The sequence below is a fragment of the Microtus pennsylvanicus genome, chromosome 6 (assembly GCF_037038515.1).
Source record: "Microtus pennsylvanicus isolate mMicPen1 chromosome 6, mMicPen1.hap1, whole genome shotgun sequence".
NCBI lineage: Eukaryota > Metazoa > Chordata > Mammalia > Rodentia > Cricetidae > Microtus > Microtus pennsylvanicus.
The window spans coordinates 127,730,863-127,755,187 of NC_134584.1; the positions used below are offsets into that span (position 1 = coordinate 127,730,863).

The 24,325-nt window shown below is 44.3% G+C and overlaps 1 protein-coding gene across 2 annotated transcripts in view; it reads left to right on the forward strand.

Annotated features, from left to right (window-relative positions):
• The window catches only part of Itgb1 (integrin subunit beta 1), a 43,438-nt gene extending 23,688 nt beyond the window's left edge, over nt 1-19,750 (forward strand). Inside the window, exons 5-16 of one of the 2 annotated variants that reach the window (XM_075977745.1) lie at nt 934-1,104; nt 1,673-1,911; nt 3,699-3,854; nt 4,927-5,022; nt 5,503-5,592; nt 7,350-7,490; nt 7,823-8,022; nt 10,062-10,523; nt 11,870-12,102; nt 13,670-13,836; nt 14,605-14,684; nt 18,682-18,821. In XM_075977745.1, the coding sequence (XP_075833860.1) occupies nt 934-1,104; nt 1,673-1,911; nt 3,699-3,854; nt 4,927-5,022; nt 5,503-5,592; nt 7,350-7,490; nt 7,823-8,022; nt 10,062-10,523; nt 11,870-12,102; nt 13,670-13,836; nt 14,605-14,679 (2,030 nt within the window). In that variant the 3' untranslated portion in view covers nt 14,680-14,684; nt 18,682-18,821. Of the gene's footprint in view, nt 1-933; nt 1,105-1,672; nt 1,912-3,698; nt 3,855-4,926; nt 5,023-5,502; nt 5,593-7,349; nt 7,491-7,822; nt 8,023-10,061; nt 10,524-11,869; nt 12,103-13,669; nt 13,837-14,604; nt 14,685-18,681 lie in introns of both variants that reach the window. The other variant, XM_075977743.1, reaches the window with a different exon arrangement.
• Nucleotides 19,751-24,325: the final 4,575 nt, after the last annotated feature.

The following is a 24,325-nucleotide window of genomic DNA, read 5'->3' on the forward strand; positions in this document are numbered from 1 at the left end:
GACTAATGGTCTTCACCCGAGCACTGTAATGTCTTTCTCCCATGTTTGTGATTTGTGTGCTGGAGACAGAACTTGGACCAGTGCTCCACCGCTGAGCTATCTCAGCTCTGTGCTGGTGAGGGTCATGTGACATCTGTACCCCTGACCTTCCTCGTCTTCAGACCATTTTCATCTCCTGCTGCTGATCTCCCTGTAGTTTCTACCTGACCTCTTTACCCCACACCTCACTTTTATAACCCTTGAGTGAACTAGATTGCTACCCACCTTCCATTAGCAATGTCTTTTTACCCAGGAACAGTCCACTCCTGATTTTCTGTTGGATTCCCGAGTGTCTGCCCAAGTTTGTGGTGTTCTGTTCTCCTCATAAGTTTGTGTGTAATCAGCTTGTGATTACAGGAGCAGCTACTTAAAGTAAGAAAAAGCTGCTTGGCCTATAGTTTTAGAAGTTTCCTTCTGGGGGACTGGCCTGCTGCGCTGAGCTGGTGAGGTGATAGATACGTCACATGGACACCTGGGAGGTGACGTTACAGCGAGGAGGTCATATCATATAGACTCCAGGGCACATCACTGTAACCCAAACCTCCTGCTGGTCTCCACCTCCCAAAACTTTGAAGTGCCTCCTGATAGTACTGATACACGGCAGATCCAAACTGTAGCAGAATTATTTGTCTCGTGGGTTACTCGTGGGGGGTGCGGGGCATTGCCTTTATCATTTTTGCCTTCCTGAGTCTTGGTGTTATAAGTAGTTTTTTTTTAATGAGATTAAGTGTGCGCCTGTTGAGGCTCTAACAGACTTCTTGGTTTTGTGAAAATTATACACTCAAGACTATGGCATTGAATATATAAATTGAATTTGTTTTTTTATTCAATTATTTTTCTAATTTTAGTTTGATTACTGGCCACCTAATTTCAATTTTGAATCTGTTTAATTAGGAGAACCACAGAAGTTTACATTAAAATTCAAAAGGGCTGAAGACTACCCCATTGACCTCTACTACCTTATGGATCTGTCCTACTCTATGAAAGACGATCTGGAGAATGTGAAGAGCCTCGGCACAGATCTGATGAATGAGATGAGGAGGATCACTTCAGACTTCCGCATCGGTAGGGATGTCTGGAGCATCATTTTCGTGAGCGCGTGCATATGTGCGTGTGCGTGCGTGTGTGTGCGTGTGTGGTCTTCTGCACATGTGCAGAGCAGGATGTTGAGTGTCTTTATCATTTTCTCTCTCGGTCCCATGAGACATGGTTTATCACTTAACCTAGGCTGATGGCCTGTGATCTTATCTCTTCCTGCAACAGTGCTGGGGTGCAGGTGTGTGTGACTGTACCTGACCTTTTACCTGGGTGCTAAGATCTGAACTAATCCTCATGCCTGTTTAGCAAGAGCGTTTGCCCACTGTGCAGTCTCTGCAGCCTCCATACTAGGCTTTAGAAGAAGCTGTTTGTTTAGAGTTGGTGACATGGCTCAGTGGGTGAAGGTCCCTGCCTCCAGTCCTGATGATTGGATTCAGTCACCAAAGCAACCTCCTGCAAGTTGTCTTCCCACCTTTCAACATGCACTGTGGTTTTCGTGTGCGTGCCCTCCCTAAATAAGTAACATCAGTTGAAAAGTGTTGTAAGTGTGTTGGTCTCTGCCCGTTCACCTACCCGAGTGCATTCTTTTCTCCAGGCTTCGGCTCATTCGTGGAGAAAACTGTGATGCCGTACATTAGCACCACCCCAGCGAAGCTCAGGAACCCCTGCACGAGTGAACAGAACTGCACCAGCCCCTTTAGCTACAAAAATGTGCTCAGTCTTACTAACAGAGGAGAGGTTTTCAATGAACTTGTTGGTCAGCAGCGCATCTCTGGAAACTTGGACTCTCCAGAAGGTGGTTTTGATGCCATCATGCAGGTCGCAGTTTGTGGAGTAAGTGACTCCTGCAGGAGACTCTTAGCATTATCTGCCATCACTTTATTCTACGTGGGGGCGTACTGATGTCAGTCTTCTAAGTTCCCACCTAGCCCTGCCGCTTTCTCCGCTGTCCCTCATCACTGCATCTCTGTTCGAACCAGCCAGGGAATTCACTCCTGAGGAACTGGAGCATAGACTCTAGGTGGTTGGGTTTTTGAGGAGGCTGAGGTGTCCTAACTCGGTGGCTCTGTACTGGAGATGTCACTGATGTTGTCTGGGGTGTCACTAGGAACCGTGCCTCCTACCATGTTCCTCAGCTCATGCTCCTCAGTCTAATAATAGAAGGAAAGAACTTTCAAGGGCCTGATTAAGCCATGTGACAGCTTAGGTTGTAATGAAAGTATAAGCAGATGTCTGTGGTTTAACTGTAAGGTTTTCAGGGATAGAAAGCCTAGTTCTGTTAAACTAGGGACCACTATCTACTTACGATTCATGAATATTCTTGATTGATTTTTTTTTTCTTTTTTGAGACCTAGTCTTGCCGTGTACCCCAGACTACCTTTGACCTTGTAGAGATGCTTTTGTCTCTGTCACCTGAGTCCTGGGGTTACAGATGTTCTACCACTCCGACAGTCAAGTTAATGAGAACTGAGGCTGAAAGCAGAAAGCATTGTTCTGTCTCTGTGTACGGGAGAAGTGTGGGTGTCTAGACAGTGAGTAAAGCACTGTGTGGTGTGGAGGAAGGGCAGCGACTTGGTGCCATTGGGGAGGATAACAGTAGACAGCTCCCAGGACACATAACTGACCACTGCCTGTAGAGTGCTGTGATTTCCACTCTCTGAAAAGCCGTTTCCTTGTGTGCCTCTGCTTCGGTCAGCAGTGTGAAACTGATCATATACCTACCCCACTTCACCTCCCAGCTGTGGCTGTCCCTGCATTTGTCATGCTTTAGGGACAAAGGAGCAGGTAACCCTCCTTTGAAAGATGATCAGAATCAAGAAACTTAATTTCATTCTGGCAGTGGTGGTGCACGCCTTTAATCCCAACACTCAGGAGGCAGAGGCAGGTGGATCTCTGTGACTTTGAGGCCAACCTGGTCTATAGACCAGGACAGTCACGGCTACACAGAGAAACCCTGTCTCAAATAAATAAATAAACAAACAAAAATAAGAAAGAAAAAAGAAACAGTTTCTACCTTCAAAGAATTTACAAATGTGTTGAGTCAGTTTAAATTTAGGAAAAAATGTAGTTTTCTCATAGAAGAGGATTTTCATGTTATTTAAATTTTTTGTTGAGTAATCTAGTGAAATTACACAAGTGAACAATTTCATGAGCTAGAATGAAAGGATTTAAAGTGGGACAAGTCCTTTGGCAGATTTTCCTAATAAGGAAGTAGCACAAGTCTTTGGGACTCAGCATTTGGGAGTTAGGGGCTGGGGGATCAAAAGTTCAAGGCCATCCTCAGCTGTGTAGTAAGCTTGAGGATAGCATAGGTTGCATAAAGGCTAATGTAGAGGAGAGGGCCGATAAAGGAAATGTAGGGCTTAGACAGCAGGGGTGCACAGCGGGGTGGCTGGGACTAGGACCCGGAGGTGTAGACGCTGCCCCTGTGTGTTCATTAGTCGTGTGGATGTTGTGAAGTGCTGGAGGAGGGCCAGGGACTGTCTGCACTCACAGCAGCACTGGACAAGAAAGACAGTGATGCAGAATTAGGTGAAAAGTGCAGTTGCAGCGTGTGAGCCTGAAGGATTTATGTTGAGTTACTGTGAGCGGTGTCTACAGTTGACCTCTCTGTCTTCAAGTCGCTGATTGGCTGGAGGAATGTGACGCGACTGCTGGTGTTCTCTACGGATGCTGGCTTTCACTTTGCTGGAGATGGGAAACTTGGTGGCATTGTTTTACCAAACGATGGGCAGTGTCACCTGGAAAACAACGTCTACACAATGAGCCATTATTACGTAAGTACTTAAGCCGGCACCTGGTACTGAGCATGTGGGACAGTGGATTTGCAGCTTTCTTATTTTGGCAAGTGTGGGCCCTGTTGACCACCTGGATAGCTGCATTGCTGTTTGCGAAACTCTGGCATCGTGCTGTGCTGTGTGAGTGACGGGTGCTGAGACCCATCTGGCTCCTCACTTGCACGCATCATTTGGCAGCTTCCTGGTCATATTTCTAAATGCACAATTTAACTAGGCTTACCTCTCTGTCTTATGTATATCACTTAAAATTCTGCACTCTGGTCTTCATTGAAACTAAATATAGGCAGATCACTTACGGTCTAGGAGAAATTCAGTATTGGTAAATCTTGGCCTTAAGTGCTAGCTAACAGGAGCCTTTAGTTTTGTTCCTTAATTTCACTGTCTTTACAGTTAATGTACATAGATTGTCTCACATCTAAAATATCTTAAAATGGGGTTGGAGGGATGGCTCAGCAGTTAAGAGCGCTAGCTGCTCTTCCAGAGGACCCAGGTTCAATTCACAGCACCTATGTGGCAGCTCACACTTGTCTGTAACTCCAGGTTTAGGGCTCTGATGCCCTTGCACAGACATACATGCAGGCACAACACAGTGAGCATAAAATAAGAATAAATCATGAAGTTTCTTACAGTATGGAAGTCCTTGAACATATAAAAGAGAAACAAATACACGTGTGACCCACTCAGCGGTTCTGGGATATCTGAGGGTTTTTTTTTTTGAGACAGGGTTTCTCCGTAGCTTTTGGTTCCTGTCCTGGAACTAGCTCTGTAGATCAGGCTGGTCTCGAACTCACAGAGATCCACCTGCCTCTGCCTCCCAAGTACTGGGATTAAAGGCGTGCGCCACCACCGCCCGGCTTGGGATATCTGATGTTTGATGCTCTTACTTGAAAGTAGTATATGGGAGTGATTTGCTTATGAATGCATACCAACTCAAATACGGTCATATTAGCAGTTGGGAATTCAGCCTGGGCAACAGAGGGGGACCCAAACAAAACCCATCATTGATTATAAAGTGTATTTATATACTAAATTATATTACTTGATTCCTTAGGATTATCCCTCAATTGCCCACCTTGTCCAGAAACTCAGTGAAAATAACATCCAGACGATCTTCGCGGTCACTGAAGAGTTCCAGCCTGTGTACAAGGTAAAGGACGAGAGATTCCATCTTCCATTGCTTATCGTTAGCAGCAGAGTTATGTCTGAGATAGGAAAATGCTACCACATAGCCACACCAAATTTGACAAACATTGCGTATACTCATTTTATCTTGTTTCTTTGTTTGCTTATTTGTGGGTTTTTTTGTTTTTTGTTTTTTTTTTTTGGAGTCAGGGTTTCTTTTGTGTAGCCCTGGCTTTCCTGGCACTTGCTCTGTAGACTAGGCTGGCCTCAAACTCACTAAGATTCGCCTGTCTCTGCCTCCTGAGTGCTGGGATTAAAGGCGTGCGCCATTGCTGCCTGACCACTTACAATATTTTTAATCTCATATTATTAAGATTTTTGTATTTTTTTAGATTTGAGTTTGAAAGATAGAATAGAGACCCGAGGTGTCAAAATAATTGTTGCTTTTCAATGGATTATAATTGATTGAATAAAGAATACTTATGTTTTGCATATTTAATTGTAGGAACTGAAGAATTTGATCCCTAAGTCTGCAGTGGGCACACTGTCTGGAAACTCCAGTAACGTGATCCAGCTGATCATCGATGCCTACAATGTGAGTGCACCTCCATTGCTCAGCTTCATGCCATGCCCGCAGTAAAGCACCCACCGTACACGCGTCAGCAAGCTGGAGGGACAGGGTAGAGTGTTAGGCTTATGAGAGCATAATTTAAGCCAAGCAGTAATACTCAGATAAAGGCACATGGGCAATTACAAGCCCTTGTTTATGTGTCGTAAGGCCGTGTTTCTCCCAGTTGGAGCAAGAGTGAAGCACAGCTGACATTCGATGCACACAGCTCTTCTTTCTCTTCCCAAGGTTACCTTTGTAGAGTCACTTGTTATTGTTTTCTTAGTCAGGGTCTTTTATGCAGCCCTGGCTGTCTGGGATCTTACTATGTAGACCAAACTGGCTTTGTCCTCACAGCGATGCACCTGCCTCTGCCTCCCAAGTGCTGGGATGAAAGGTGTGCACCACCATGCCTGGCTAGATTCTCCATTTTTGATGAATGATACCTGACAAGGATCTTTTACTTCTTCAGAAGACAAACTCCGAGGACATGCTTCTCTTTCTTCAGTAGTGGTCACACTCTCGGATGTATGTACATACATAGGCAATAAGCGTACCATTTGGGAACTGAAACTAGCGGAATTCTCTCCATTGAGGAGCATAAGTCAGAATGCTTGTGACGGTTCCCAGTAAGTGCCAGCCAGTGATCATTTAAAATGACCCGCGGGCACCTGCAGTTTCATGGTGACTATTATAAACTGTATAGACCATTTCCTAGATCTCTAGTCTTTGGTAGGTTAAGTTTAGATTAAAAATAGTTTTTACCTTCAGAGTATGTGTGTAGGTCACAAGACAACTTGTGCGGTTCTCTCCTTCAACCATGTGGATTTGGCATCAAACTTAGGTTGAGAGCTTGGAGGCACGCTCCTTATACACTCTGATCCATCTTACCAGCCCTAGTGTTTTTTGAGACCGTATCATGTGGGCCAGGTCACTTTGACTTCTCAGTATAGCCCAGGATCTGAACTTGTGATTTCCTGCCTCCACCTTCCAGGTGTGCTCCATCATGCCTGGCTTTTGTGCCTGGAGTCCCAAGACATTTTGGAAAAAGTTTTGGCTCAGAGGGGTTTGGCAAAGACAACAGATTCTAATTGTTTCACATCCTCCCGTTCCAGCCTTTGTCTGCCCTGACAGACTATTTTCCTCACTGGTCACTGTCCTGAGACGTCTGCTCTTCTAAAGACCACTGGCTGGACTCAGCCTGTCGGCTGTCCCTGTAGTTTATCCTTGTCAGTGCTGAGAACCAAGCCCAGAACCTTGCGGCTGCTGGACAGTGCTGGTCATCGAGCTAAATTCCAGTTCTTCAGACTCTAGGGAGTGTTTAGGAGGTGACCAGATGCCAGTGGTCCCCAGTAAACTTGAGTGCCCTATTGTTCTGATCTCTGGTTAGCTGGAAGGGGTAGACCAGAGGGAGCCTGTGGATACTGTGTGACACCACCCTAACCCTAACCCTAACCCTAACTGAGCAGCAAGCATCAGTTCTGTGTTCTTAGCATTCCTTATACCCAGGCTGTTTGCTGTGAGGTCATTAGCATTTCAGCTGAATAATAATAAAAAGAAACACTCTTACATTGTATTCATTGTTTTGAAGGTTGGACCCTTCTTAGAGTTGCTTACTTTAGATTCTAGCACCCCGTGAATTGTGTTGAAATGATAGTGTTTTCATAACATCTCATTTCATCCATTTTGTGTGTTCAAGTCATGTTTTATTTTACTTCCCTGTTGATGGTTAATCTTTCTCTTAGTCGCTTTCTTCAGAAGTCATTCTGGAAAACAGCAAATTGCCGGAAGGAGTAACAATAAATTACAAATCCTACTGCAAGAACGGGGTGAATGGGACAGGAGAAAATGGGCGAAAGTGTTCCAATATTTCCATTGGAGATGAGGTATGTTCTATGAGTGTTTTCTGTGAAAAAGAAAAGCACGTGTAAAGAAGTTTAATTTCGGGGCTAGAGGGATGGTCAGTGGTTAGTAAGAGCATTGGTTGCTGTTGCAGAAGCCCTGGCTGGGTTTGATTTCCAGTGCCCATATATGGTCAGTTCCAGGATACCTGATGCCCTCTTCTGACCTCCGTGGGCATTGCATGCACTTGGTGCATACACATAAAATAAATAAATCTTAAAAAGTTAAAATTAATTTAATGAGAAACATTAAATGAATAGCTTTTGAAATATTTTTATATTTATTAAGCTTGTTAATCTATTTTTTTTCTTTTAAGGTTCAATTTGAAATAAGCATAACTGCAAATAAATGTCCAAATAAGGAGTCTGAAACCATTAAAATTAAGCCTCTAGGCTTCACTGAAGAAGTAGAGGTCGTTCTTCAGTTCATCTGTAAGTGCAATTGCCAAAGCCATGGCATTCCAGCGAGTCCCAAGTGCCATGAGGGGAACGGGACGTTTGAGTGTGGAGCCTGCAGGTGAGTGCAGCCTGGATGCGGCAGGGCAGGCGCATTCTAGGCAACTTTGCTGGGGACGCCCGTACAGAATAAAATCCTAAGCCGTCTGCTCCGTGACTTGCTCACATACTCTAAGCTCTCTCTGCTCACTCCACGGTGAAGCTTGAGCTAGGTAAGCAGGGTGTCCAGTCTCAGGGCAGCCTTGCAGAGACTCTGCTCTCTCTGCTCACTCCACGGTGAAGCTTGAGCTAGGTAAGCAGGGTGTCCAGTCTCAGGGCAGCCTTGCAAAGACTCTGCTCTCCTGACAGCTCTAGCTCCCCAGCTCGCTGCAGCAAAGATATCTGGGGAAAAAGTAGATGGAGACTTGTAGAAACTGTCAAACTGATAGTGATGATTTTCCTTTAAATTTTGTTTTACTTTGAGAAAGGGTCTTGCCGTGTAGCCTGAGATGACCCCAGGTTTATGATCCTGCTGCCTCAGTACTTGGGTTATAGGTAGAAGCCACTGCTCCCAGTGTTAACTGACAGTTTTATTTATGAATTAGTTAGCAAGAGAAAGCAGTGCTTTCCTTGTACTGAATTAATTTTGTTTGACTGGGATAAAGAGAAAATAGTACTTAAAGTTTACATTTATTTATTTATGTATGTGTGTACGTGTATGTGTACACATGACAGGCTTATGGAGGTGAGAACAATTTTGGGAGTTTGTTCTTCATCTACCATGTGAAATCCCAGGCCCTGAGTTCAGGTTGTCAGGTTTGGTGGCAAGCACCTTTACCCCGTGAGCCATCTAAAAATTAAACTGCCTTTTCTTTAAAAGTTCTAATAGAACTTTTAAATCTAAATGTCAGTCCCACTGTGGTTTTGACTTTTGGCCCAAAAGAAAAATGAACAGCTATGTTTACCATTAATTTTTAGTTTGTGTGTTTTTTTTTTTTTTGGCGGGGGCTGCCTTTCAATACAGGGTTTCTCTGTGTAACCCTGGCTGTCCTGGAACTTGCTCTGTAGATCAGGCTGGCCTCGAACTCACAGAGATCTGCTTGCCTCTGCCCCGCACCCTGCCCGAATGCTGGGATTAAAGGTATGCATAACCACATCCCAGCTACCATCAAATTTTAATTACCATTTTAAATAATAATTTAAATATTATATATTTTTTCTGTGTTGTATTATTTCTTGTTTGAATCATTAATGTATCTTTTTAGGCCAGCCGTGGTGATGTACACCTTTAAGCACTCAGGAGGCAGAGACAGGTAGATCTCTGTGTTTGAGGCCTGCCTGGTCTGCAGCATGAGTTCTAGGATAGACAGGGCCACACAGGGAAACCCTCTCTTCAAAAACGAAAACAGAAAACAAACAAAAAATACCATTTTTAGTAAAATGGCATTGACTCAAAAAAGATTTTCTAAAATAATTCTTTGCCATTTTGAGGCAGAGGCAAGAAGATCTCTGAGTTCAAAGCTAACCTGGTCTACAGAGAATCTTACTTTCTTGAAAAATGAATTTGTGCTGGGCGATGGTGGCGCACGCCTTTAATCCCAGCACTCGGGAGGCAGAGTCAGGCGGATCTCTGTGGGTTCGAGACCAGCCTGGTCTACAAGAGCTAGTTCCAGGACGGGCTCCAAAACCACAGAGAAAACCTGTCTTGAAAACCCAAAAGATTTTGTTTTACTTTCCCAGATATTTTGTTTGTTTGTTTTGAGGCTGGATTTCTCTCTAGCTTTGGAACCTGTCCTGGAATTCACTCTGTAGGACAGGCTGGCCTCAAACTCACGGGAATCCACCTGCCACTGCCTCCTGGGATTTATTTGTTTGTTTTGTTGCTAGAATGTTTTCATTTTGGTCACAATGGTCCCTTGCTGAAGATGAATTTCCCGAGGCCCCTTCCTTGTTCCATAAGAATGTGTGTTGCTGCTGCGTATGTGCATGTGTGTGCGTGTGTAAACACATGCACTTCTCTCATCTGAGAGTGCAGGGTGGGCATCCCTAGCTGATAGTTTGCTGGTGTGAGGAGATTGCTTTGTACACCTTTTGTTTATGGACTGTTGGCGTCTTTGACAGGTGCAATGAGGGGCGTGTGGGGAGGCACTGTGAGTGCAGCACAGACGAAGTGAACAGCGAAGACATGGACGCTTACTGCAGGAAGGAGAACAGCTCAGAGATCTGCAGTAACAACGGGGAGTGTGTCTGCGGACAGTGCGTGTGCAGGAAAAGAGATAACACCAACGAGATCTACTCTGGCAAGTTCTGCGAGTGTGATAACTTCAACTGCGACCGATCCAACGGCCTCATCTGTGGAGGGAACGGTGTCTGCAGGTGTCGCGTGTGCGAATGCTTCCCCAACTACACTGGCAGTGCGTGCGACTGTTCCCTGGACACTGCTCCGTGTGTAGCATCAAATGGTCAGATTTGCAACGGCCGGGGCATCTGTGAGTGTGGGGCCTGTAAGTGTACAGATCCCAAGTTTCAAGGGCCAACCTGCGAGACGTGTCAGACCTGCCTTGGCGTCTGTGCAGAGCATAAGTAAGTACTACCTGGCTGCTTCACGGAGTTAACTCACTGTGCTGACCCCGGTAGAGCCCAAGGAGAGGGCTGAGACGTTACACTTCAAGGAGAATATTTGCTGCTTTTTATGTATCCCATTTTCTATGACCTAAAAATTCTTTTTTAAATCTATTTATTCTGTATACAGTGTTCTGTTTGCATGTTTGCTGCTTAAGTTATTGTTGTGTTATCTTACATATTTTATGTGTGATATCGGTCCAGTTTTATGCTGTGGAGGTGTATATACATCCTTGCACGTGTATGTATGGGCATGGAGGTCAGACAACCTTGGTTGTTGTTCTCAGGACCTTCTGTCTTTGTCTACTCAGAGTTTTCATTGACCTGGAACTTTGCTGCGTAGGCTAGGACAGGAATCCCCCTGGCTCTTGCCCAGCACTGGGATTAAATGACTGGCCTTTTACATGTGTTCTGGTGATCTGCACTCAGGCCCTCATGCTTCTGAGGCATCCACCTTACTAACTGAGCCACCTTCCCAGCCCCACCTTTCTTTGTTTTGGAGACTAGTATTTTTTGTAATGTATTAATGGGAAATTTATTTGTAAGAAAAATCCAGCTGTTAATATTGACTTGGAAAATGCATTTGGTTTACTTACATTTGTTATAGAGCTGAACTGCTAGTTTGTTCACTGAAGAATGTTGAATTGTTTTTTATAAAATTTGTAAACAGTTTAGAATAGAGCATGGGCTGTTCTTGAACTTGAGGTCCTTCTGCCTCAGCCTCCCCACGCTGGACTGCTAGGACCCCATGCTTGCCACCATGGGCTTAGACTAGACTTACACGTATCCCCCAGGTCTGCAGTTTGCTCGTTGGTAGTCTTGGGCATATGTGCTCGAGGTTTGTCACGGACACGTTGATGTCTTTACGAGAAGGATCCACTGTGCAGGCCTCACTGGCGTCTGTGCAGCACCCTTAGCTGTGCTGTGGATGTCAGGTCTGAAGCCGACTAGGAAGTAAAGTTTGCCAATCAGATGTTGGGCAAACCCTCGATAAGGCCTGGTCTTACCAGGCCCCACAGGCACTGGCCTTTACTGAAGTTCTTACTCCTCCAGTGGGGGGCATGAGCTTGCCAGCAGCTTTGGTAACGAGAGGCTTCTTGGGTGATTTGCCTCCAGTGCACGTGGCCCAGGGTAGGTCTGGAGAACGCCCTACTCGTCCCCTTACTCTGTCTGCAGCTTCGCCAGCCAGGGTCACCGTTCCTCTGCGCTTATGCTGCCCTTAGGTCAGCAAGGCCATTAGTTTAGCCTGTGAAGTGCTCTAAGCAGAGTCCGTTAATCCATGCTAAGTGTACCGATTTCTGTCTTAGAGAATGTGTTCAGTGCCGAGCGTTCAACAAAGGAGAAAAGAAAGACACGTGTGCACAGGAGTGCTCCCACTTCAACCTCACTAAGGTGGAAAGCAGGGACAAGCTGCCCCAGCCAGTGCAGGTCGATCCCGTGACCCACTGCAAGGAGAAGGACATTGATGACTGCTGGTTCTATTTCACCTACTCGGTGAACGGCAACAACGAGGCCATCGTGCATGTTGTGGAGACTCCAGGTAGGCAGAGGTTGGGAGATGCCTTCTTTCTGTGCTCTGACATCAGAAACAACCTGCAATAATCTGTTCATAGAAATAGCATTATTGATGATATTTAAGTCTGAGTTTGATTTAGCTATAGGTATTGGGAGAGGTTTTCTTAAAAATGTTATTAATGTGAATTTGTTCAAATTCCCTAAAATTAAGCAAATTTTACTTTTTTTCTCTCTCATAGCCTTTGTAGATTCTTCGTCATTTTTTTAAGAGATATATTTAGTATGTTTACAGTCTGTCTGTATGCCTGCTAGAAGAGGACACTAGACCTTACAGATGGTTGTGAGCCACCGTGTGGTTGCTGAGAATTGAGCTCAGGACCTCTGGAAGAGCAGCCAGTGCTCCTAACTGCTGAGCTATCTCTCTAGCCCTCTTTGTCATTCTTTATTATTTGTGTCTAGTTTTTTTTTTTCCTTAATGAATGTATTTTAGAACATATGGTCAGCATCTATTACAGGAAATTGTCCAACTTTTTAGTTTTTAAAAAAGAAATGTATTTATTGTGTGTGTGTGTCTGTGTGTGTGTGTAAAGCAGGTTGTCAGCCTCATCACAGGCACCATTACCCACTGAGCCATCTTGTGGTCTTTGCTGTGTTCTGCAGCTCTAGGCAGGAGCTCTGAATGCTGCCGGGTGTGTCTGGTTTTCCCTCGTCCTAGCAGTCTTTGAACACAGAGTGCCTGTTCTTGTTTCTTTGATGTTTTACGTTTTCTGCACCGAGTGTCCCCAGGGTGTTGATATAGGCAGGGGCTTGCTGATTTCTGCAGTGGTCGTGACACTACTTTGACATCCCACCAGAATGCAGATCAGTGCGAGGGAAAAAAAGCCTTTTTAAAATATAGCGTGTGTGTGGTGGGAGCGGTTGGTGCCAGGCACCTTTATTCATGCACATAAGGAATTTCTCCAGTTACCTCACTCTGTTTGTTTGGTTTTGGGACAGTCTTGCCTTACAGCTCTTGGCTGACCTGGAACTCATGATGTAGACCAGGTTGACTTAGAAGTTGTGACAGTCTTACAGCCTCTGCTCTTGAGTGTGGGCCTATACTGCCATGCATGGCTGCCAACCATCTTTTGTGTATTTTTTTTTTGCCATTGCTTAGTACTTTATAATTCTGAAGATCACGTTCCTAATTACATATAAGCTTTTCATTATTTCTGATGCTCTTAGGATTTTTTCAAATTTTCAATCTTTAGGGAAAGAAATATGTTCTGTAACCTCCAAATAAATGGCCTACTGATTGTATTTCCTGCAGTTTTGTAAGCTCCCTGGTTAGAACCTAGTAGCTTTTTTTATTTGTTTGTTTGAGACAGGGTCTCATTATGTAGATCAGGCTGACCTCAAACTCAGAGGTTCTCTTGGGATTAGAGGTACCTGCCACATTACCTGGCCTAGAACCTAGCGGGTTTTAGACAGGTTTTGGGGTAGTGCGAGTTTCCAGTACTATTGATTCTGTAAGATCCCACCAAGCTCTAGTGGTCTTGTGAACTTTGTGTGTTCTCGGTCCTTGGATGCTCACATAATCTTCTCATTTGCAGACTGTCCGACCGGTCCCGACATCATCCCGATCGTAGCAGGTGTGGTTGCTGGGATTGTGCTCATTGGCCTGGCCTTGCTGCTCATTTGGAAGCTTTTAATGATAATCCACGACAGAAGGGAATTTGCTAAATTTGAAAAGGAGAAAATGAATGCCAAGTGGGACACGGTAAGTTATGCAACATCTACTGGGAAGTAGGTTGGCTCATGAAGTATATGTAACTTTACTCGTGTGACTGACCTTTAAAGCCCAATTTAAATAGTTCGTTCCCTAAAGCTCATTATTCAAAGAATTTGCATTTGCTGGAAACCAGAAGCCTCCTATTGCAGTAGTCCATTTATGAGGATCCATATTCTGCATATATTGTGGCTGGTGTTTTTCTTTAATATGCTCTGCTCATTTGTCTACTGTAGGGTCTTATATGATATCAACAGTGTCTCAGGCTACACTAAAGAAAGCCCCTCCACCCATGACTTCGGGGGGCGGGACATAACCAAGTCAGCGGTTCTGAGACTAGAGTGATGGGAGGGCTGACCAGAAGGCGGGGTACCAGGGGCCTTCTTGGCATGAGTCCTGTATCAGGTGTGTTCGTGCATTTGGAAATACTTGGCCTGAACTCTGTAAAACTTGGTTAATAGAAACACAGGCTCTGCCTGGCGTGTGCTGGTTTCAGTCTTTCAGGACGGGGGGTTGGCTAAGTGTGGGCCCTTGTGTATTCACATTTGACACAAGAGTTGATGTCTTCAATCAGCATTCTTAAATTGTAACTGCAATAGTCATGTGTCTTTTACTACAGTTAGGTTGGGTTTTTTTAAAATTTAGAAATCTCAGAATTGAATTGGAATAGAAATAGGATTCCATTTTATGGTGTTTATACACTATACATACCAATTTTCTTTCTGATGAAATCACTAGAAACTGTTTCTTTCACTTTAGCAAGAAAATCCGATTTACAAGAGTCCTATAAATAATTTCAAGAATCCAAACTATGGACGTAAAGCTGGTCTCTGATTGCCGTTCGTATTTCCTTTCTTTCTATCCTTGCATGTCAACTTCTGTCTTTTTTTACTGCACTCTGTGTGTTTCTCAGCACTAGCGCTGTTTTGTTTGGCTTTGTTTATGTGGCTTCCTGTGGCTCTCTCTTATGTTAACTTAGTGCGTGGAAGGACTTTACAGACAATCGGGTGTGGAGCAGCCCCCAGCTCTGTCACCTCCTAGGCTGCTCTTCTCACGTGTCTGCAGGGAGGGTAGTGCTGCTGACTGTTGCTGGGGCGGCTGTAGAGGCAGTGGGACTGCTATCCTGTGTTAGAGGTCGTGACATAAGGAACTACCTTCTGGGTTGAATAGTGAATTGAGTGTGAAATGAAAACAGCAAAACCATAGTATGGTGTTTGTGTTGTTCACAATTACAACTCATATTGCCCACCCTAGAAAGATTCTGAGACTTTTCTAGTTTTTGATTATGTGGGTATTCCACTGAGAAGCAGAATACTGTTATGTGTTAGTTATTAAATGGTTCTGACTTTCAAGTTTAAAACTAAAAATTTTTGTTGCTTATTTTTGCTTGAGACAGGGTCTTAATTATGTAGCCCTGGTTATCCCAAAACTTGCTGTGTAGACCAAGCAGGGCTGAACTCACTTGATCCACCTATTTCTGCCTCTTTTAAAACTCTCCTTGGGCTGGAGAGATGGCTCACACTTGAGACCTCTGCTCTTCCAGAGGCCTGGAGTTCAATTCCCAACCACCACATGGTGGCTCCCAACTATCTGTAGTGGGATCCGATGCCCTCTTCTCGCACAAAGTCGGACGTGCAAACAAAGTGCTCATATACATTCTTTAGGAGGGCGTTACCCGCGCAGGGAGAAATAGCACTGCTGCAGTGACGACCGTTAGTGAACCTCACTGCACTGTGGAGCTGCAGTTCCACCCGCAGCCTTGCAGTTACTCAGTCATGAATCAGTCAATAATGAAAATGGACTTGCAGAAAGCCCCCAATATGGGAATATTGTGTGTGTTTAAAAGACACAGGAAGTAGCAATAGTGCTAGAAATCATAACTTGCTGGATCTCTTTTGCTGCCAGGGTTCTATAAGGTCTAGTTTGTTGGTAGAAAGTTATTGTTGAGATCATGTAGGTCTGAAAACGTGATGTATTCCCTCGCTCTCACCTGGTACTTGTCAGGAGTAATTACTGCAGGGAAACTGACTAGCTAGTGCACTTACTGGGGTTTCATTTCTCTCCTTTGTGGGAACTATCAGGCATTAACAATTTCATCTAGTTACTTCTCACAGGAGAATTTTCCACTTGTTTGCCCTTTCTGTACATTCAATGGCACTTTGTGTAAATCATCAGTGGTTATACTAGTTATACTTAATGTTTATATTCTTGACTTAATTTTGACTGTAATATACCTTCTTCAACTAAAATAAGTGTTTGAAACAAGAAAGCAAGTGTTTCTTAAATTTTACTTATATATTATTGAAATGTAAGAAAATTTATGGCTATAGATTATCCTAAAATGATTTCTTAATAAGGAATTATTAGGAATTAATAAAAATTAATGAGTCAATAAGTCAGAAAAAAATATGCAAAAACATTTTTGTGATATGGGACCAAGGTTTCTCACAAATTAATTACACTGTTAGCAGACACTGTAATTATGTGAGCATATAAAACTGCCACGTCGGGACACTGAAAAAAATGATCAGGTCTGTCCTTCGTCTCTGGTGTGGATCACAAGCCTCCCAGTTTGCATTGTACACCTCATATACCGTGACATAAACACTGCAGCCACCGCTGTCAGCTGTTCCTCGTGGACAAAGGACTCACTCCAGGGGTAGCCTACACACAGACATAAATTAGACTCACTCCGGGATTGCGTACACACAGACATAAATATGCTTCGGCTTTGGGGCGGGGGCTGTACTCTGAGTGACTCTACTAATCGGATTACTGTAGCTCATCTCCATCTAAACTGATGTCTAATACACACAGCGAGTTTAGTTTGATCTCTAACGTGCATGTTAGACTTTTGTTTGATTGGACTTTGAAATAATAAATATAAATGTTTGTGTGTATGGCAAAGCAAACTTCTCCAAAGGTAAGGTTTTTTTCATATAAATTCTACTTTAGACTCTGTGATAATAGATATTGAACTTCTCTAAAGCACTAAATACTAGACCGTGTTAAGTGTGTTAGCGCAGAGACAGCTAAATGGCAGCGTGAAAGCCTGGTGTGTTTGAAAACACAGTTCTAGGGTCACACCCCAGTGATTCTGAGCAGTATTGTAAGTGTAAGAGGCGTTTGTTTGAGGGATCGTGTGGCACTTCTCTGTTGCTCTCATTAAATGCACCGACTCGAGCAGCTCAGTGGAAAAGACCTTTGCTGCAGGTCACAGTCACTGAGAAGTCACAGCAGGTGGAGCTCGGTCCAGTTGTATCCGAGTCACAAAGCAGTGATACATGCTGGGGCGCAGCTGACTTTCTCGTTTTATACGATATTCGAGCTCAGGAAATGATTCTGCCCACAGTGGGCATCTCACCTTAATTAACTTAAGATAAACCCCCACAGATACGGCCTGAACCCCATCTCCCACGTAAGTTTAGACTGACATTGATATCAACCGTCTATTCTGGTTTGCATTCTGCTGCTGTAACATACACTGTGACCTAGAGCACCCTGGAGAAACAAAAGGGTTTATTTGGTCTACAGGTTACTTCCCATCCATCATCAAGGGAAGCCAAAGCAGGAACTCAGGACAGGAACCTGGAGACAGGAACTGAAGCAGAGACCCCAGAAAAATTCTTACTGCTGTGCACTGGCATACTTTCCCTGGCTTCCTTTCTTAAACAGCCCAGGCCAAGTAGCGCAGTGAAAATGCCCCAAGGACATGGCCACAGACCAGAATGATGGAGGCAATTCTTTAACTAAGGTTCCTTCTCCCAGGGAGACTTCAGTTTGTGTCGAGTTAACCAAAGCTAGTCAGCATCCCAGCATGGATCCTCCGTGCTCAGAAAAGTTGTGTTTTGAGGGGTGGGAGTGAGTCAGATGTGTGGTCCTGATCTGACTGCATTCACGTAGCTGCTGCATCTTGGGAGATGCTGACCTTGCCCTTAGGGCTGAGTCCTCTCTTGTGTCTGCTCCATTCCCAACACCTCAGAACATGTTATGTATGCTGTATGAACTGCATGTATCTCTGCCTAGATATGGCATTCTTTGCTCTGTACCTTTGCTTTGTATAGATTTCTTTTATTTTTCAATAATTCATTTGTAGTCATTTCCCCTTTGGATGCATTCCAAAACTTCTCATGTGAACCTCCCTTTCTGGTACTGGTTTCGTGTACATTTCTCTTGTGAAGGCTGTCAGATTGCCTTTCTTCATATCTTCACACACCGTACTGTACTCCCCAAGGACAGAGTTGTGATTGTGTAATTATGATTGTTATTGTTCTGCTTAAAACACCACAGTCAGTATATATTTTCAATCTTGAGAAATGTTTGTGGCTTTGAGTCACCTGCTGAATCCGCAGTGGCCTTAGATTCAAGACTAGAACTGTGATCAGCATCACCCTTAGGCTATTGAAGAATGGTAATTAATATTCTAGGCATATTTTTGCACAGTACCGTGGGTAATACTGACAAACATACCCAGAACACTAAATCAGTCAGTCCATAGAAGATCCCAGGAGCACAGTTCCTTCTCTGGGGACAAAGTCAGCCACCCCATTTTAGTATCAAGTACTCCTATGCATTAGAGTGTGTGAGTCAGGTCCAAGTGCTTCTTTAAGCTGGGTAGCAGACCTTCAGGGGAGCCTCTGATGGCAGCTGTGCAGACCATTTGTGAGGCAGCACTCCAGGGATGACAGGATAGCCCGAGACTGCTGGGGCAAGGGTGTCCTCTCACCGCGCTGTCAGACGCTGGACACTGGAAGTGGCTTAAGAAAACTGCAGCTTAATCTTGTTTTGGAACACTGTGATTTTTAGAGAGTAACTGGTGGTTTTTGTTTGTTTCAGGGTGAAAATCCTATTTACAAGAGTGCGGTGACAACTGTGGTCAATCCGAAGTATGAGGGAAAATGAGCCCTGCTCAGGCCGATTCCACAACGCCGAGCTCACAGCAGCATCGTCTTAGTCACGTAGGGTAGCTTTGGGGCTCCGTGGCCAGGGTTTGTTCACATGCAGGTTTGGGAAATGTACAATATGTATAATTTTTAATTTTTTTTATTATTTTGAAAATAATGTTATAATCCATGCCAGGGACTGACAGAAGACTTGAGAAAGGATCTTTATCTTTGTCAGCTGAGGTCACAGTGTGCCTTTTTAACCCTTCCTCCCAGATCATTGGAATCAGTGGCACTGCTGGGCAACGCAGGGCAGAGTTGAAGCAGCTGCATCACCCACGTCTGCACCGCCACTGATTGCCAGCAGAGTGCGGTCCCGCTGCTTCAGCCCAGTGCTGCATCTGACAGACACGTGTGCTGGCAGTTTCCAGTTAAATCACTCTGACACAGTTGTTTTACAAAGGCCATTGGGAAAATTCAGAGAGGTGGAAGGAAAAACTTAGCTTTAAAACCTGTGTGCCATTGCGAGTTACTTGATCCCGTAACTCTGACGCCTTCTCTTTATAAATCCAAGCTTGGATAAAAGTCCTGGGAACTCTTCAGCTAAGAAGTCCCTGACTTAGCACTAGTCACAAAAAGGCCGTAACTTCCATAGCATTTGCTGAATGGGAACCTTTATATGAGTTTATTTTACTTTACTGTTCTGTTTAATTCCTGGTGCTCTTTTTCACTTCTTCTAATCTTTTCATGTGTCTGTTTGCAATTTGGGGTTAAGACTTTTTATCGTTTTGTTTACTTGGCTGTTCATTTGCCTTCTTCACAAACACTCGAAGCTGTCCTGCTGCTTGCAGGGCTACAGGGCCTGGGCAGGCCCAGCAGTTCAACCACTGTGCGCCTTCCCAGCGCTTTCCCTGCTGCGCTCGCTCTCACCCCAGTCACAGCCTTGTTTTAAGTGCCTTTTAATTTTGACAATGCTATTAACTGAAGTTATTTATTAAAATAAAAAGGCCTAAAATACTTAAGTGGTTTGTTTGGCTCCATATTTTTGTTACTTTTGTGTAGTCTTTATGTGTTAAAGATACTGAGGGGAATCAGCTCCATCTACTCAGTAAGCTGAAGTGATTCATTTCAGACACGGGGAGCGGATGATAGAACAGTTTGCAGTTCCTGTCCCCCTGAGATGGGAGCTGTTTCATTCTGTTTTATCAACACCAGCTTAGACTGCTAGATGCTGGAGAGCTAACATTCAGGAGAGGGGTGAGATTTTTGTTCTTAGGAAGAACTAGGGAAGTCTTACTTTCATTTGGTTTTAGTTATTTTTATGTAAAACTGTATTTCCATAAAAAACGCTTGTGTAAGGTTTAAAAGAACTTGGGTTAGCAAAGTAACTAGTGGGGAAGAGGTCTTGCTCTGCAGGCTGCTGATCTGAGGTCAGGCCTTAGAGCTCATGCAAGGCTGAAGTAGAGACTGAACCCCCTGCCCTCCTCCCACCCCCAATGCATAAATTAAAAGATTTAAAGAGAAGTAAGTATTTCCTCCTTGGATATACAAGAGACGTCAGGACGATGTGAGAAAGGAGATGGTTAGAAGTTTCCCCATGGTCTACTGTGGTGTTAGCGGTAAAAGTGCTTGCTGTCTAGGATGATGACCTGAACTTGATTCTCGGGACCCACATGGTAGAAGCAGAGAGTGGAATTCTAAAAGCTCCTCCCTCACACTCATGTGCACCCATGAATGCACTTCCCTTGAGCACACAAAAAACAATAAATGTAAAAAAAAAAAACTTAAAAATGCTTCTAACACTCTAGCCATATTATGCTAAGTGGCATTCTTTTCATTTATTTAGATATGATTCCTAGTTTTGACTAAAACAATTTTGATGGTAGAATTTACATTCTTGCTAGTTTGTATGATCCATGAGGTCTTTATCTTGTTCATATCTTGCCCTATTTTGCCTTAATGTATCCTGTGTTCTGCTGTTCACGCCCATGCTTAGTGTAGCTAATTTCCTTGTGCTTTTATATAATAAGTATGACTTAGACGTCTTACCTCATACCCTAAGAATGAAGTTTGTTTTCTAGAGCAACCCCCTCAAAACATGAAATGATGACTTGGTACATTGTGTATAACATCTAATAGGGGAAGAAAAAAGCAAAACGAAATCATTATTATAAGTATTACTTCATGAATTCCCTTGAGATAGACGCCTGGGTAAAACACAAGCACAGTTCACACTGCAGTGAGGCTGGCACCTGTGGGGTGGACTTGAACGAGGCTCTGGACTAGTCCCACTTTGTGGCTGGGGTCTGGCTCAGAGCCTCCCCCAGTACAATCCCTGCAGCGGCTCTGGTTCTTCATGTGCTTACCCATCCCACGTATCCTTCTCTCAATCCAGAGGTGTCAGTGACATCTGGATACTTCTCTGCCTAGCAGTGCTGGCCTATAATGGTAATAACACAAACATCCTGAATAAAACCAGCTCATAGACCAAGTTCCATGTGTGAAGAGCTGAATGCCCCTTTTCTTGGAAGAATAGCTTTTCACTTTTGCCATAACAGCTGCTGTCGTGGCCGCTTTAAAGCGCGTGATGATGGTAGGGGCCGAGGCTACTGGTTGCCCAGTGTCCAGGGGGGGGGACCAGAGTTCTTGCTCTCAGGACCGTGGTGAAGGGGAGGGCAGAAGAACGGCAGCCAAGGAAGTGCATTGACAAGTAGAGAACAGCTCCGTGTCCAGAGGGGCCTCGGAATGGGTTCTCTGGTAGTGTTATAGAGGCCCTGAGCTCACTCTTCCTGTTCTTGGAAAGCCTGCTCGCTTAGAGCTGGTTCCGACTAATTCTGTCAGCAATCTAGACATTTGATTTTACTTGGGCCGGTAACGCTGAAGCTGACTGGAGGTGAGGGCTGCCTTCTTTGTCAACAGCTTCATGTTCGCAGCAAATGAGCCACACATTGTTTTTCTTTGACCACATTTAAGTCAACTCAATACCAAAGGAGGCAGAAATGGATGCAACATGGGTGGGGGGAGGGATGTAGAAAGTAGGGAAATGTCAGGACTGTTTTCTAATCAGTAGTTACTTTGTCAGCGAGTTAAACTCCTTGAAAGGCAGAGTTGGTTGGAATGAATAAAAATACAACTGCAGTCTATAACAAAGTACACGATAAGGACTGTTTTCTAATCAGTAGTTACTTTGTCAGCAAGTTAAACTCCTTGAAAGGCAGAGTTGGTTGGAATGAATAAAAATACAACTGCAGTCTATAACAAAGTACACGATTCCCTTCAGATATAAAGCCATGGATGGAATAAAGGATAGAAAACCAAGAATGGCTTGTGCTGACACGAGATGAGGTGGGATCCAAGGGCAAAGCCGGGGCACAGCATGCAGTGAAAAGCAGGCCGTTTCATCAAGGGGTTAACAACTAAATATGTCCATCAAACAACAGAGCTCCCACACTTGAGCATCAGCAGTTGGCAGGCATGCAAAGAGAAACGAAATACCTGCAGTAGCTCCTAGGAATGACAGAACAGGTACGTAGGAGAGGAAACAGGCGCTAAGCAGCGCTGGATCTTAGATTACAGCTCTAGTCAGCAAGCATTCTTAGAAACTTAAAGCAACTGTCAAAACTGAGCAGATGGCTGTTAGCTTGATTGGAGTAGTATGCAGATTTTGTCTGTACAGCAAAACCTGTAGTGCTCCCTAACCATGTACATTTTTCCTTTTCCAATTGATTTCATTAGGGTTTCTATTGTTTCTATTGAAGAGACACCATGACCATGACAGCCCTTACAAAGGGAAACATTTAGTTGAGTGGCTTACGGTTTCAGAGGTTCAGTCCATTATCATCATGGCAGGACATGGCGGCATGCAGGCAGGCACGGTGCTGGAGAAGGCGCTGAGAGTGGAGGAGCTACATCTTGATCCTGCAGGCAACAGAAAATGGCTTGAGCTCACCTCCAAAAGACACACTTCCTCCAGCAACGCCGCACCTCCTAATAATGCCACTCCCTATGAGCTTATGGGAGCAGTTACATTCAAACTACCACGTCAGTCATACTTCACCAAAGATGAAATGAGAAGGAAAAACTAAAACTAGGTTGTACTTACCAGGATGCTCTGAGGCCCTCTGGTCTTTGTCACTTAAAAAAAAAAAGCTAGAATTAATTGGTTTATTATTGTTCAAGAGTGGATGATGTGTGTGCATGTTCACGTGAGTCATGGTTCACCCGTGGAGGTCAGAGGACAGCTTTATGGAGTTGTTTCTCTCCTACCTTATTGGATTAGGGGATTGGATTCAGGTTGCCAGGCTTGCATGGCAAGTTCTTTACTTGTTGAGCCATCGAGCTGTCCTGGCTCATAATTTTTCCGAAGAACTCCTTATGCTGGACGTGTGGATGATCATTCTCACATTTCAGTGCTCACCATGGCTGAGCCTTCCTCCACCGGTTCCTGTCATAACCGTCCTCAGATATCTTCCCTTAGGTCTTCAGAGATGGCCACCAGAGGACCCTGCTTCAGTTTCCAGCGCCCACAGGATGCCTCTCAAAACCCAGCAGTAACTCTAGTTCCAGGGAACCCAGTGCTCTCTTCTAACCTCTGTGGATACCAGGCATACATGTAGTGCATATGCACACATGCAGGCAAAACATAAATCTAAAATATTTTGAAGAAATAAAATCTTCCTTTAATTTTTCTATTCCTTTTCATACTACAGCTATTAAAAAAAAACCCCGCAGATTATACTCTAGACAATCAAACTGTTTCTCATTTAAATCCCACCCACATTTCCTGGTTATATGTTTCTACTTAGCGGGGCTGCTAAGCACAACAGACACAATCCGAAAATGAGCTTTTAAAAAGAACGTTTTTTTTTTTTGTGCTTTGTCAGTCGATGAATATTGTCCCGGGTGGGGGAGACGAGACAGCATCAGAAAGTACTGCCCTGTCACAAACCTACCACAAACAGGAATTTCCCTACTACAGTGCACACATTTCATGAGGTCATATTTATCTGGCACACAAGTTTCCTTTCATCTGCAAAATAACGGACCGCGGCCCACAGAGCCGGGTGGATAACTGAGCCGGAGGCTGGGCTGGTCTATATACGGAGGCGAAACAACCACAGAAACCCACCGTAGCAACAACCTGCCCGCTGGTCTATGCCCATCCGTTTTCCTAGCAGGAATTCCAAAGCTATGTAGTCACTCAGTTGGGTTTAGCCTTCATGACCCTTATGGCACCCTTGTGACAAAGTCTGTAATCTTTTCCCCACAGCCTCCTTGAATCTACCTTAGAAAAATGTCATAAATCCGACAGATTCTGTCGTGGTTCTGCGGATGAGCAACGGTGCAGGGAATCAGACTCCAGCTTCTGTCTTGAAGACCGCCTGACTATCCACTCTGACCCAGGGACATTCAGTCCAGCAGGAAGCAGCTAGGGTCTGAGTTTGATGCTCACTATCCCTTTTACATATAGAGCTGGAGATATTAGAGCATCCTCCCCCTCCCCTTAGCCTCTGTAAGCAGCCTGGGATCTAAAGCCTATGGTTCCATCTTACAGGTAACATACTATCAAAGCTCTACTCCAATGCCCAAAGAGTGAC